Source organism: Pollicipes pollicipes, unplaced genomic scaffold (assembly GCF_011947565.3).
Source record: "Pollicipes pollicipes isolate AB1234 unplaced genomic scaffold, Ppol_2.1 Scaffold_7261;HRSCAF=8764_pilon_pilon_pilon, whole genome shotgun sequence".
Lineage (NCBI taxonomy): Eukaryota > Metazoa > Arthropoda > Thecostraca > Pollicipedomorpha > Pollicipedidae > Pollicipes > Pollicipes pollicipes.
Window position 1 is genome coordinate 52,273,006 of NW_023597054.1, and position 13,886 is coordinate 52,286,891.

The following is a 13,886-nucleotide window of genomic DNA, read 5'->3' on the forward strand; positions in this document are numbered from 1 at the left end:
TTTCTTAACGCTATTTATGTATTTAATCATGGGCTTGATTCGAATGTATCCATCTAAGTTGAATGCATCATAACGTACGTGGGATGTTTTAGCACGTTGAGACGCGTTTTATTATTGATATTACCTTCAACGGTCAGTCAAACGACGCCGTAAGGGGTACCCCATCTTTCGCAAGGAAACGTGCCACATTTTCGCCATTTGCAAACACACAATATCCATTTAAGTTCTGATGAGATAAGGAATCCACTAAAAATTTAACGTTCAAAAGACTGAAAAGCCGATTCGAAAAATCACAACCACTGTCACCACCGCTTCAAATGAAGTTTAGTACTCCGTCTGCAGGACCCGTCCGCATTCGTCGCCTAGTCCGCATTCTCAGCTGTCGCCGTCTGGCGGCCGCCTCAGAGCGGTGTGTTGCGGCAGTTGGTCACGCTGATCTTCTCGCGGCGCACGTCCAGTTCCACTCTGCAGAGTACCTGGTTGTTGCTGAAATCGCTCTCAGGCACCACCCTGTCGGCGTTGACCCGCACCTGTGGAGGGTCGGACCACGTGATGACCGCTGTGCCCGCCTGACGCCGCTACCGGCCAAACACTGTCGCTGTCTTCTCCTCACCGCAAACAAAGCGGGATGCTGAGCTAAGCGACTGACTTACGGCGTGTGAAGGATACATTCGTGTAAATATAACATCAGACGATCTGCAATGTCAACTTTGAACTATGAGGCCGTCTGGTCCAGTCACAAGACAGACGCTGTGGCTGCTGTCTTGTCGACGCAAACAAAAAACAGCGCTAGAGGAAACCGTTGACTTACATTGGGCGAAGGATGTACGTATGCAACTATTACACCAGGCTATGCAACTATTACACCAGGCGGTCCGTGAGTTCAACTCTGAGCCGAACCTACTGTGCAGTAGGGGCTCAAGTATAGCCGATCGCGCAGTCCCCGCTACCTCAGAAGTGTCCGAACCGCGACTGATCGGGCCGGTCCATCCCTCCTGGGGGCGCCCAGACCCTGACTGATCGGGCCGGCCCAGCCTCCTGGGGCGCCCAGATCCTGACTGATCGGGCCGGCCCAGCCTCCTGGGGCGTCCAGACCGTGACTGATCGGGGCGGCCCAGCCCTTCTGGGGTGTCTAGACCGTGACTGAGCTTTCTGGGCTGTCCAGACCACGACTAACCCGAAGATCGTAGGTGCCCGAGGGAACGTCAGTGACGTCGATCCACTGGCAGTCGATGTAGCTGCCGTAAATGTCGGCACAGCCTGCCCGGATGCCTTGCGGGAAGCGATTGCCCCGCATCGATGGCCGGCACCGGTACTTTGGGGTGATACCTGCAGCGGGACAAAGGTCACGGGTCGCAGACAGGCGAGACTGCGCCTTGGAACGGTGTGAAACGGCGCTGAGGATTACTCCTGGACACAGCAGCCCTTCAGGAACAAAGCAGGCTTAGAAAAGCCTGGAGAGGTTGGAATAATTCAGTGGAGCCCTGATTTAGGTCATCAGCAAGAAGTGCACGTGTCCTAGGCTATTTCTACGAAGGGCCCCAAGATCACTTACACGTAGTTTCGGAGCCGTTTGAAATGTTATCAGCACTGTTTGATATATAAGATGGTGGTGCTCCGCTCATGAAAATACTTGTACGATGTGTGCACAAGGTGTTATTCTGCAGGCAACAGAATAGTTTACACGTTCTTCAGCCCTTAGTTCCGCGTAACTGTTGGCGGATAATTCCGGCGCGGTTTTGTACAGTGGTGCACCAAAATGCATGCATGACAATTTATTGAACGTTGAACTTGATTTTGTCTGGAACATAATTCTTCAGATCGCGGCATTATGCATACCAAGTATGTCATCAATCTTATTTTGGTTCCGCACGTTGCAAAATATATTTTGCGACGCCTAAAAAACAGGATGCCCGAGCTTTTGCCGCTCTCGCACTTCGTCTTCGGCTGCAACGATACAAGCTAGAGCATTGTTATAATGAGAGCACCTGCAGTTAGCGATCGACTCACCTTGGGCTCATATTAAGGCTAGTCTAAAAGTACCATTGCGACGCAGTAAGAAAGCTTCTGATAAAAAAACATAGACACCACATGAATCAGGCGAGTACGCTACAGCTTTCCACGTAAGTCAAGCGAGTATACCACAGCCTCCTACATGAATCAAGCGAGTATGCTACAGCTTTCCATGTGAACTAGGCGAGTATGTTACAGCTCTCCACATGAATCAGGCGAGTATGTCGCAGCTCTCCACATGAATCAGCCAAGTATGCCAAAGCTTTCCACCTGAATCAGGCAGGGATGCCACAGCTTTCCACATGAATTACGCGAATACGCCACAGTTTTCCGCATGAACCAATCGAGTATGCCACAGCGCTCCATATGAATCAGGCAAGTATGCCATAGCTCTCTACATTTTGAACTCAAAACCATTCTTGATTGTCCCCATTCCTTCAGGCATGACATGACTTAGGCAAATCCATAATCAGAAAAATGGGGTGCTTTTAACTTTTCGACGCATTTAATGTAATGCCTTCAGAGCTTTGTCAGATTTGCACCTTTGGCCACTAAGCTATTTCTTGCACCATTTACGCCACCAAAAATATAACGTACGTGGGGCGCCTCGTGCAAACTGGAGCACCAAAAATTGAACAGTGAGACACACGCGTGACCTTCACATTAGGCTTCATCACCACCTCTGGTTAGCTGTGTCTGGCACGTTCCCTTACCCCGTGTGCATTCGGAGTCCTCCAGACAGAAAGAGGCCTTATGTCCCTGGGCTACTTTGGTGTTGGTACCTGGACGAACCAGATCGTACTCGGAGAACGACTCCTCGCTGTGGTAGTGCCTGAAACAACACGTCCAAATCAGTGTATTGCTGAATTTACGCAGCGACTGGGTGGTGTCCGGTGGGTGATAATAAGCAGGCTGTCGTGGGATTATTAACGAGACTGCACACCAAACATCTCTGGACGTCAGCTCATCGAAATGGTATAACTTCAGAGATCAGGCACGGGCAGTCACATCTGTGATGGTCTGACGATCGCACCTTTTGCGAAGGTCCAGAGTGGCAACACCAATCTGCCATAATTCAACAAGACCGCCATAATGGCGGAGGATTCGCAGATAATGCCGGGCTACGGAGGTACATACTTCTGTATTATTATTAGTATTATTAACATCATTATTATGTTTAGTCTTTCTAGGCAGTAACGTTCACTCGTAAGTGGCATACACAAGCTCGTAAGCTTTGTCAAGGTCTCCGCAGCGAGTTATTATTCTGTTATGAGATATTCTGCAAAAGGTAGCGAAATCATTTTGAATGGCGTGCAATAATTGATGCTGATAAGCAGCAAGCGTTTACTTTTGGTGCGAACTCATAGCGTAAAGGAGACGCATGAGAAAGTAATTGAATAGCCAGTGCGTGCGTTTGCGGTTGCAAAGTTTTTGTCCGTCATGAACTAAAACCACGACAAACGCATATCGGCATGCTAAGAAGTACTGGTAATTGAATTGGTCCGGTGCTTCTGTTTGGCCGCTTGCATCCATTAATTATCACCGAAGTTAGACTGCGGCACGGGCCAGGAACACGTTATGAACTTACGTTGAAATACTCAAGACACGCCCTGTCCGTACCCTCTGAATGTTGACATGACGTGCAATGCATAGTGCGTAAGCTCTGAATATTTTTAGCAAGGTCGTAAGCACTAATCCTGTATCCCTCGACCCCAAATGACCCAGCGCTGTTTTCTAGCTCAAACGTGCCGAAGAGAAAAGCATTTGGTAGTATTTTACTGTTCTGAGATCTGATCAGACAGAAGGCACTCATTTGTGACAGCTGGGCTGATCAGGCAGAAGACACTCACTCATGACAACTGTGCTGATCAGACAGGGGACGCTTACTTATGGCAGCTGTGCCACATCGGTCAGAAGACACTCACCTGTGACGGCTTTGCCACATCGGACAGCAGACACCCAGTTGTGACAGCTGTGCCATATCGGTCAGAAGACACTCACCTGTGACAGCTTTGCCACATCGGACAGAAGACACCCAGTTGTGACAGCTGTGCCACATCAGGCAGAAGACACCCACTTGTGACAGTTGTGCCACATCAGGCAGAAGGCACTCACTTGTGACAGCTGTGCCACATCAGGCAGAAGGCACTCACTTGTGACAGCTGTGCCACATCGGTCAGAAGACACTCACCTGTGACAGCTTTGCCACATCAGACAGAAGACACTCACTTGTGACAGCTGTGCCACATCAGACAGAGGACACTCACTTGTGACAGCTGTGCCACTGCCATGCTGACGGGTCCCGGCGGGGCCTGTAGTCGGCCTTGCCCCTGTTCTGCACCTTGTTGGTGAAGCGGAACAGCTTACGAATGCGGGTCTTGTAGGTGGCGGGTTCCCGCTCTCTGATTTTGTACGCTGGAAGCAGTCAACGGGTTACGCAACCCGAACAGGGAACACGACGAGAAGGAAAGCATCGACTCGCTGGTGTGTGCAACCCAGTTAGCACATACAACGCATAAGTTTGGTTACATACTACTGGTCACATAAGCACGATGCTCCAACTCCATTGCGAACAGACGAGCACCGAGCGACCAGCGGCCGCGAAGTATCAAACGAGCCATAGCGTCGCCGAGCGCCAACACGCGGAGCCACTGTACCACTGACCAGACGAAGAAAGGCAGTTCTCGTCCATAGCGCACGTGAGGCTGCCCATTGGCTGGCCCTCAACCACGGCACTCGACTGTAGTTCTGCCGCGTCAATGACCAGGTCCGGGAGAGCTGTCGAACGAAGTGGCAGCGATAACGATTGGCTGAGCTGAGCCCGGCCCGATCAGAACGACACGAAACCATTCAGATCCCCGCATAGTTCGGAATGTATGTCCACACGCTTCCGAAGACGCAGAATAGCTAGCTATTGCACTTTGAATGATCGCGTGCTTCTCTAGGCTGGCGACTATTCGTAGCAGCTGGTTCAGATATCGCTTAATATGCTGAACAGCTGAAGCAAAGGCCAAGGCTTAACATGTTGAACAGCAAAGGCCCACAGAGTCACCAATGGCGACAGCTGCCTCAACAAGCATCCCTTCCAACGACCACCACCACCGGTGTACCATCCTCCTCCCCCTCACCACGCCCCAAACTCACGGGAGCGGTCTCTGTTGCTGCACTGGACAGCAGCGCCGCTGTAGCGGTTGCCTGGGCAGCGGACGCTCCTGCCGCGGCGCGACCTGCAGCTGCCAAGGTTCTTCTCGGTGCTCTTGCACTCCACCTCGCCCAGAATGAAGGGGCCACCGGCGTCGCGACCTGCGGGGCGAAAGGCGGTCTGAGCTACGGTGAGGAGTCATTCGAGCCACCGCAGGAGCTCCGCGTCCGCCTCTGGTGAACGTAACGGCGAAGGGGCAAACTCCAATGCTGTCGGCGTAACAATGTCGTGCAAAAAGCAAAAGCTTCATGGTCATGAAACCTGATCGTTGTCCGCGACATTAAGGGTGAGCCACTTAAGTTGGCTGCTCGGGTATCGGGTCTGGAGATGCTTGGTCAGGGTAGCAACACACGCAAGTTCAATGGAGATCCTCGAGCCGAACACACATGGTCAGCGTCAGGCTGAGTCGAGCCTGCACCCGCACTCCGTTCCGATGTATTTGACCCTGCAGCTGCGTAGCTCAGGTTGTCAAGATACTCGCTTGTGCCACAAAAACCTCAGGACACAGTTCGATCCCAAGGATTCAGTGTAGCATGTCTCGACGTACCGCTCAGGTAGCTGCGAACGGCGGCGTCGAAGCCCAACTGGCGGCAGACTACGGTAGCCTCCTTCAAACCGAAGCCATCGCCGCACACGGGACCCCAGCCTGCGCCAGTGACACGCACGTTACCAACAGTCATCTAGCGTGCAGGAGCGGTACCTTTAAAACGGGGAGGGCGAGGAGTTTCTAAGAAACTGCGTGACGGCGCTAACATCAAGCAATCGAAGCGGGACGCACACACCGATCATTTTGTGAACAGGTGTGATAGAATGGACACGAGAAGGATGTGTTAGATGTTCATCTATCACCCTAGCAGTTGTCTGCTTTCATACATAGCACGAAATGGGTTGCATGAGGAACATCATGCGCCACAAAACCAAGCGAAGAGAAACCCGCATGTCTCACCCGTTCTTTCGTATTTGACCTGCACGTCGCCCTGCAGACTTCCTCCCCGCAGGCGGACTGAAATGGGCTGCAACAGAAAGCAAACTTATATGAGAGCGTGTCCATTGCCTATTCGATTCGCCGCCTACGGACGCCTCACACACGGCCGGCATGTGACTGACTGTGATCCACTGCCGGTCTACTGCTGCCGGCACATGACTGACAGTGGTCCACCGCCGGTCTACTGTCGCCGGCACATGACTGACTGTGATCCACCGCCGGTCAATTGTCGCCGGCACATGACTGACAGTGGTCCACCGCCGGTCTATTGTCGCCGGCGGATGACTGGCTGTGATCCATTGCCGGTTTGCTGTCGCTGGCGGAGGGGAATATAAAATCGAAATGGGGAAGCAAATATAAAATAAATGAACCCGGCATAACACTGGGAATGTAAAAGGTAGCAAGCACAGGTGGGTAATGTTGCTGGTCTGGCCGGCAGCACAGCAGGTGAGGCTGACCATCAGGACTCACCCCGTTGAAGGGCGTGGACGTGTCGGCGCCGCAGATGACGCCGGCCAGGTTGTTGACGCTACACTCGCCAGTGTTGCCTAGACCCTGGTGGAAGCAGGCACGGAGGCCGTGCTGGCCCACTTGGCAGTGGCTAACGCTGGTGCCCACTCCGGCTGCGGGGAGAGCATCGCCACGTCGTTACGGCGGGCGTGTTCTTCATCGACCTCGCTACATCATTTCTCACCAGGCTGTGTGCCTCAGCGAATCACTCAGTGAGAAGTGTGCTCCAATGGTCTTCCTCTAGAGAAAACGGTAAATCAAGCATAACAGTTTCGAATATCAGGACTAATTCACGTTTGGGTACCATGGCCTGCCGGCAGCCAGTCTGCCTGCGACACTCCTATACTTGGCCCTAACCGGGTTTTGACTGTTTGCGGTCCGAAAAAAATCGTCTAGAACATTGTGGCAAAGGCTTCAAGATATTGTATACGAAGCCAGTTATTTTCTGGACGCGAACAGCTAGCACCATACCATAAATGATGGGATTTCAAGCACCTTTGTGGCAAGAAGTGTGCGCGTTCAGGCGGCTTGGCACCCAGGTTATGGTACTGGGTTCCAATCAGGAATTGCTGGAATCAAATGTGACATTGCTATCATTCAGTGTGTTGTCCTGCTTATCCCATGCGTAGAACTAACACCAAAGCAGTCAAATCACAATGACCGCGGTGTGCTCCAGGCTCACTCACCACGGGGGCGGTGACGTCCCACATGCGCCCCTACGAGCACCCAACTTACTGCCGCGGTAGCCGAAGCGGCCGTTGCTCGTGGGGGTGGCCGCGCCCGGGAAGCCCAGCTGTTTGCAGACGGCGACGGCGTGCGCCTGGGTCCAGCCTATGTCGCACACGGACCGCCAGCCGCGCAGGAACCGCCGCCAGTCGTTCACCAGCACCTCCACATTCCCTGGCGGCGAGGAACACGCAGTCGTGGCCGAAGCAGCGCGGCGCCGCAGCGTCCTCCGGGCCAAATGCTGCGAGTGTCCCGCTCATGCAGTCATGAAAACATTTACGCGGTCGAATTACTACATGGGACAAAGACAAGATGAAGGGCTGTAAAATGATGCCCATTTTGCAATATTTGGCGAGGAGAAAAGAGACGCAACCAGAACAATAGCCGTGCTAGCACTCGTACCGAAGGGTCAGATCAAGTACGGCGCTGGCTGTTTCTGCTTTTGAGGCGGCAAAAGGTATGATAAGTTATCAGAAAACCAAAGTCATTCAATAGAGCGTTGTTGATGAACAAGAATAACAGGATATATTGCAAAATTTATCTATTGCAAAATTTGTTTGGACCAAGACCGGTCAGATATCACCGGGGTGGTTTTTTATATTAGCAAGAAGAGAATCTGAGGATATCAGATATTCCCCAGTTTGTAATGTTTGGTTGATTAATAGAGTATTGAATAACAATTAACAAAACAGTTGACCCAATTTGCATCAATCGTTTGTGTTTTTGATGGCACGAAATGCATTATCAGGCGTAACAAACCTCATATATTTGTATGACTTGCTTGTAACGCAGAAACAAATGGCAAGAAATGAAGGCAAAATTCAGCGCTTTTCTCGCCTCCGTGGGCATAGTTATGTAAGGTTAAGAATCTTCGAAATGATAGTTTAGCCAAATTATGTCATATAGGACCTTTGGCGGTAAAGTTGTTTTGTGTCATGAAACAATTCAGGGGCTATACAATCATCCAATTTGTGGGACTTGGTTTTAAACATGAACACACCACTTTATTTGTTCTCACATACAAGAGAAAAAATAGATGAAATCTAAAGTGAACTTCTTACTTTTGTCTGAATGATCTAATCAAAAGTTCTCGGGAAGAGTGGCTTATAACTTACAAGAGGCAACTGGCATGTAAATCTCTTACGTTTGTCAGCTAGCCCGGCCACATATCGGCAAGTAGGTGAAAACGAAGACTTAAAAAATCAAATCAGACGTTCATCAGACCAGAATGAGAAAGGGCAGCAGCGGCGCAGTAGCTTTCTAATAATCATCTGCGTGATTTGTGTCGTAAAAGACACTACAGCGAGATCAGGCCTACCAAGCCAAGAGCTCTAGCCCGACGCAAGATCCTTGGAAGCGTCAGGAAAGCTTGAGGTTAAGTCCAGACATTAGGGAGAGTCCTAGTCATCGGTGCCAGCAGGCAAAAGGGTCTAGGTAAACCTGATTTTTACCAATGTCTGGAAAACGATATAATTGGTAGCATTGTCTTGAAAATGAGGCCATCAAATTTCCAACCGATGGTAGGAATCCTCTAGGCAATGGCGCCCATACATTCTTATTCGATCCTTGCTGACTCTTTGCGTGGGATTACCTGATGGACAACGTCTAAAAGCGAGAGGTTCTAGGTAGCGCTAATACAGCCAGCTGGGAGCCTCAGGGCGCGGCTTCGTTAACACAAAATACGTTTGGGTGGACCACTGTTATCATGGCCATACGTCACGTTTGTAATTAATTTATGACTGTTGACGCAAGGTCATTAGGCATATTATTAAGTTTTCCATTATCGCGATTGAAAAGTGACGTGTCCATATGGGCCCTAAACATCTGCTGAGGCAGCCAACGACTTGTTTTTTAACCAGATGTTAAACTAATTTGAATTATGTGGACTTATGCAATAAATTATCATTTGAACCGAAGTAGTTCTTTTAGACTTTTCGAACTTGAACATTTTCATACTCACATATTTATGATCCCACATATGCCCTAAGTAACAGATCTATCGATAATGGCGTCGCTGATACATTAGGACGATGGCATCCCTTGATAAATACCAAAATTGGGAAAATGTAAGGCCTTCGACCGAAAGTCCTGAATCTGCGCCTGTACACCTTGTTACCAGTTCCCATTGCAATGTTCGGATATCGAGCCTGACAGGTTTCTATCAGCATGAAAGACCACTCCGACAAACATACCACGGGCCCTAATTGAGAGAGAAAAAAATATATACTTAGCAGGTAGCATCACAGCGATGCCCTATTGGCGGTCGGCCTGCCCTGTGCTGCCCGGCCTGGGCGTCACGATCTACCTTGGCGGGAGTTAGCTCCGCCGACCAGTCGGACCTGGTAGCGCTCCTGTCCACTGTAGTACGGCCGGTAGCCACCATGGCGCAGGTAGCTGGTGCGGAAGCCGGGCACGTTATTGACCCGGGTGCGCCGGATGATCCCCAGATGATTGACGTTGCGGTTGGGGCGCATCCAGCGTGAAAAGAAGTGACCGCGATAGCCTGAGGACTGCGGCTGCGCGGCGACGGCCAGCAGCAGCAGGCAGAGCGGCACGGCCAGCTCCATGGCGGCGGACGGGTGCGGACCGAGTGAAGTTCGCCGCCTCGCTCCCAGGCCCAGCTGACATTTGGCGGCGCCGGGCGGGGGCGGACACGGGTCACGCCCGTCAGCCTGACGGCCGCGGCGCTCCCTCGCGGCGGCCGCCCCCCCCCCCCCCCCCGCTCCGCCCCGCGCAGGACGCGTTGCGTCAGCAGGTGGTGGGCACCACACACGGGAACAGGGACACAGTGCATCCATCATCGTGTTTTTGCCTGTATAATCTGTCTTTACGCAAACAAATAATCGAAATGAATATATCCAAGCGATCTAATGCAAAAGCAAACCTGTGATTGATCTTGACGGACTTTTACGGGCTTAGACCAAGCGCCGTGATCAGTCTCGGCACAAACATCTTGCTGCGCCATGCCCTGGGGATGAAGAGACTCTTACGCATAGTACAGAAGAGAACAGTGGTATGGCCAAATGGTCGCAAGGAGCGCATCCTTAGACGCTGTAGATACGAAAACAACAACGAAAACATCGTTGGCTTTTATGGTTTTGCTCTAACTGAAATAGTCTTGCTCTTCTTCTTACGAGAACTTTCGGAATCATTGTGTGTCCACTTAGTTCAAGAAAAGAGTAGGCAATAAAAATTGTGCATGACCCGATGTAACAAGGGTCATTAGTCATCGTTCATGTGACCAAATATACTGCAGCATTGCATATGTGATCAACTGCACTGCCCACGTAAAATTCGCCATATGTGGTGCCAGATGCGTAAAGCATCAGTTGGTATTCATAACTAAGGTTACGGAGTGATGCAGATTGTTCAGTAAGCAATTAAACGTGATAAGCTCTCAAAGTATAAGAAGGTTACAAGGTGTTTTAGGTAAACGAAAACAACGACCACGCATGGTAGCAGGTAAAATTTCTACAACCCGTGTTTTTGGACGAGAAAAATGTGTTTTTTACTAGTATTTTTGGCATTCTGCTTCCATGACTTATTGCCGCCTTCCATTACGCGGATAAATGGGCAATCGATGTGTGAACAAAGAACTGAGGTGAGGCGTGTCATGGATGAATAAAAAACTGAAAAACTGTGGTGGACATAAAATTAGTGAGCGTAAGGTCCCCGGACGCTGCCAGCTTTCCATACGAGGGATTATGTACCTACAATGGCACCCTAACGTAACTCCAGAAAGGACTGTTTACTGTGGAAAGCAGCGGCCACAAGTTCCCGGCTGAATTACATGGTAGAGGATTAGAGGTTTGGGGGCCGGCGGGGAGACCCAGTCCGGATTAAGTAAGCTATTATTTTATTTAAGGCCCATTGCGGATTGTTTTCCGGAAAGGAAGGTGGAAAGTAAAGGAAAGGGTCAGTAGAGCCCCAATGGAGAAGGGTAGCGGAAAGACTAAGGATGTCTATCAAAATAAAACAATGCGCTGATGCAGCTAAGTGGTAAAAGTTTGGCTACTGCGCTGGAGAAGGCACCATACCAGGAGCGTCCCAAGGATCTGCCGTCGGGGATCTTAACTGGTATTGCTAGGGATCAAACCCAGGATTTGGGGAATTGAACCGCTAAAGCAATGGAATTAGTGTTCCCGCCAGTTGGGCATGCAGCACTCCAGGGCCATGGCCCCCCCCCCCCCCCCCCCACCCCCCCCCCCCCCCCCCCCCCCCCCCCCCCCCCCCCCCCCCCCCCCCCCCCCCCCCCCCCCCCCCCCACCCCCCCCCTCCCCCCACCCCCCCCCCACCCCCCCCCCCCCCCCCCCCCCCCCCCCCCCTCCTCCTCCGACTGACGACTCCGACTCGCCATCGACACATTACTCACGCAAAATTACTTGTCAGTGCCAACGGTGCCGGAGCTTGGCTATATGACTCAACATTGTGTCCGTTTCCACACACGACTCTAATGCAGACCTGCTGCAAAATACCGTTTTCATTAGTCATGCACCCCTGGCCACATGTGGTACAAGGTGAAAGGTTGCGCGCATCGAAGTCAGCAAAGGGCAGATCAGTTCGACTGTGCCGTCATGCATGCCATTAAATTAAAGCATGGTCATGGAACTGCAACACATAGAAGTCATGTTTTTTTTTCGCTCAGGAATCTTCTTATTTGCTTTCAAGTATTTCAGGACATACATTGCTGGCCGTGGCGCCTGCCGGATTGAAACAGAATAAAACCATGCAAAGGGACAGCAGCACGTTTTAGCACGGTAGGAATGCCGCGTCTTGTGGAGCACCATGCGGCTAATCACATAGATGATTAAGGTCGGGAGGTTGTATTGTATTGTATTGTATTGAATCTTTAGCCCATCCATGCCGTATGGCTTTTCAGGATAAGCGTCATCATTTACAAGGCATAAAACGAAAGGCTTCAAAGCAATGCGGACACGTATCATGATACAATGTGACAAGTCTTGGGGGTAATGCACAGGTACATACACATTTCAAGTAAAAGTTGTCAGTGGGACTTCCCAAAAGCCAATGCAGGCAAGCACAGGACGAGCGGCTCTCAGGCCCTCAGTGTTCTGAGTGACGCACGAAACGTGGGCAGTGTCGGACGCTCAGTGACGGCCAGAGGCAGCTGGTTTCACGAGGCCACAGCACGGTAGCGAAGCTTCCTTTACGCGGCCGAGAGTTTGCATCTCTGCAGCACCAGAGCTGCGGCCTCGCATGAGCGGGAGGCCCGGCGAGACACCGCGGATCGAGCGACAAACATGAGACGAATCGTCAGTGGGCTGGGCTGGCTGTGAAGGGCTGTGTGTACTTTAAGGAGGTCCCTTTCGCGCACCAGCTGCTCCACCTGCGCCCCCAACCCAGGGGCGTCAACGCTGGACCCTTTTACCGCCGCCGCGCGCCAGTCAAGATCCGATGACTGACATTGATAATCTGTTTTATCCTAACTAGCTGATCCTTGGCCGTTCCGCCCCACACGGAGATGCGGCATAGAATGTGGGGAAATATGTGCGTTTCCATCAGCAATGTTAGCATCTCCTGGTCAGGGTGTTGACGGAAGGGCGGCGCACCTTCTGACGTTGTGGCTGATGTGAATGTGCTGGGACATGCATGGGTCGATGGTCACACCCAGCAGTCGTATAGACGACGAGGGTGTGGTCACCTATCCCGCTCTACTTAGGTGGAAGTTGTTGGCTTTGTTGACGTCTTGATGGGTTCTAATTAAAGTAAAATCTGGTTTTCTGAGTTCACATTTAGTGGATTGTAACCAAGCCAGCGCTGTGATGTGTCCAGAGACTGGTCAACACGACGTTGCAGTCATTCTAGATGTTGAGGGTCTGGCAGCGAATAATTGAACAGCTGGGTCTCTCCAGCATGTACTATCACTCGACAGCCCAGTGAGTGGCGGTGAAGGCCATTCGTAAACAGGCTGAAGGGGATCGGCCCAGCGATAGACCCTTGAGGCTTCCCGAAACGGACCGGAAGAGTTGCCGCACCGCCCCTCACCGCCTGCCCCCGGCCGTCCAGGTAGCTGCGGAACCATGTTGGGTCGATTCCGTACCAACTTGGCTTGTTTAAGAGGACGCCGTGGTTGACGCTGTCGAAGGCCTCGCTGAGATCGGCGGAGGTAATTGAGGAATCTCAGCGCGCTCTGTGTTTTGGTTGATCCATTCGACGTGACTCAGCACGGCGTCCTTGGTGTAATGACATGGTCTGTACACATATCGGTCATGAAATAAAATATGGTGGTCACACAAATACCGAGAGAGTTGATGATAGATGTTCTCAGCAATCTCACACAAGTGAGACAAAGGGAGAGCGGACGGTAGTTAAAAGGCTCGCACATGCCTGCCTTTCGTTTTGTAGATGAGGACCACCTCGAGTGTTCCACACTTCGGAAAAAATACGCTTTGCCACGGACGCATTAACACTGCGCAGCAAGTGGCGGTC

The 13,886-nt window shown here is 51.4% G+C and overlaps 1 protein-coding gene across 1 annotated transcript; it reads right to left on the bottom strand.

Moving 5' to 3' along the window:
- On the bottom strand, positions 1-10,030 carry LOC119111797 (lysyl oxidase homolog 4). Its single transcript, XM_037235620.1, has 11 exons — positions 9,742-10,030; positions 7,446-7,610; positions 6,672-6,823; positions 6,162-6,228; positions 5,763-5,861; positions 5,158-5,316; positions 4,678-4,791; positions 4,281-4,428; positions 2,727-2,845; positions 1,178-1,329; positions 1-530 (listed from the first exon to the last, which is right to left on the bottom strand). Exons 1-11 carry the CDS (start codon positions 10,001-10,003, stop codon positions 402-404), a joined length of 1,566 nt encoding a protein of 521 aa, XP_037091515.1. The 5' UTR covers positions 10,004-10,030; the 3' UTR covers positions 1-401.
- Between the last annotated feature and the right edge of the window lie 3,856 nt (positions 10,031-13,886).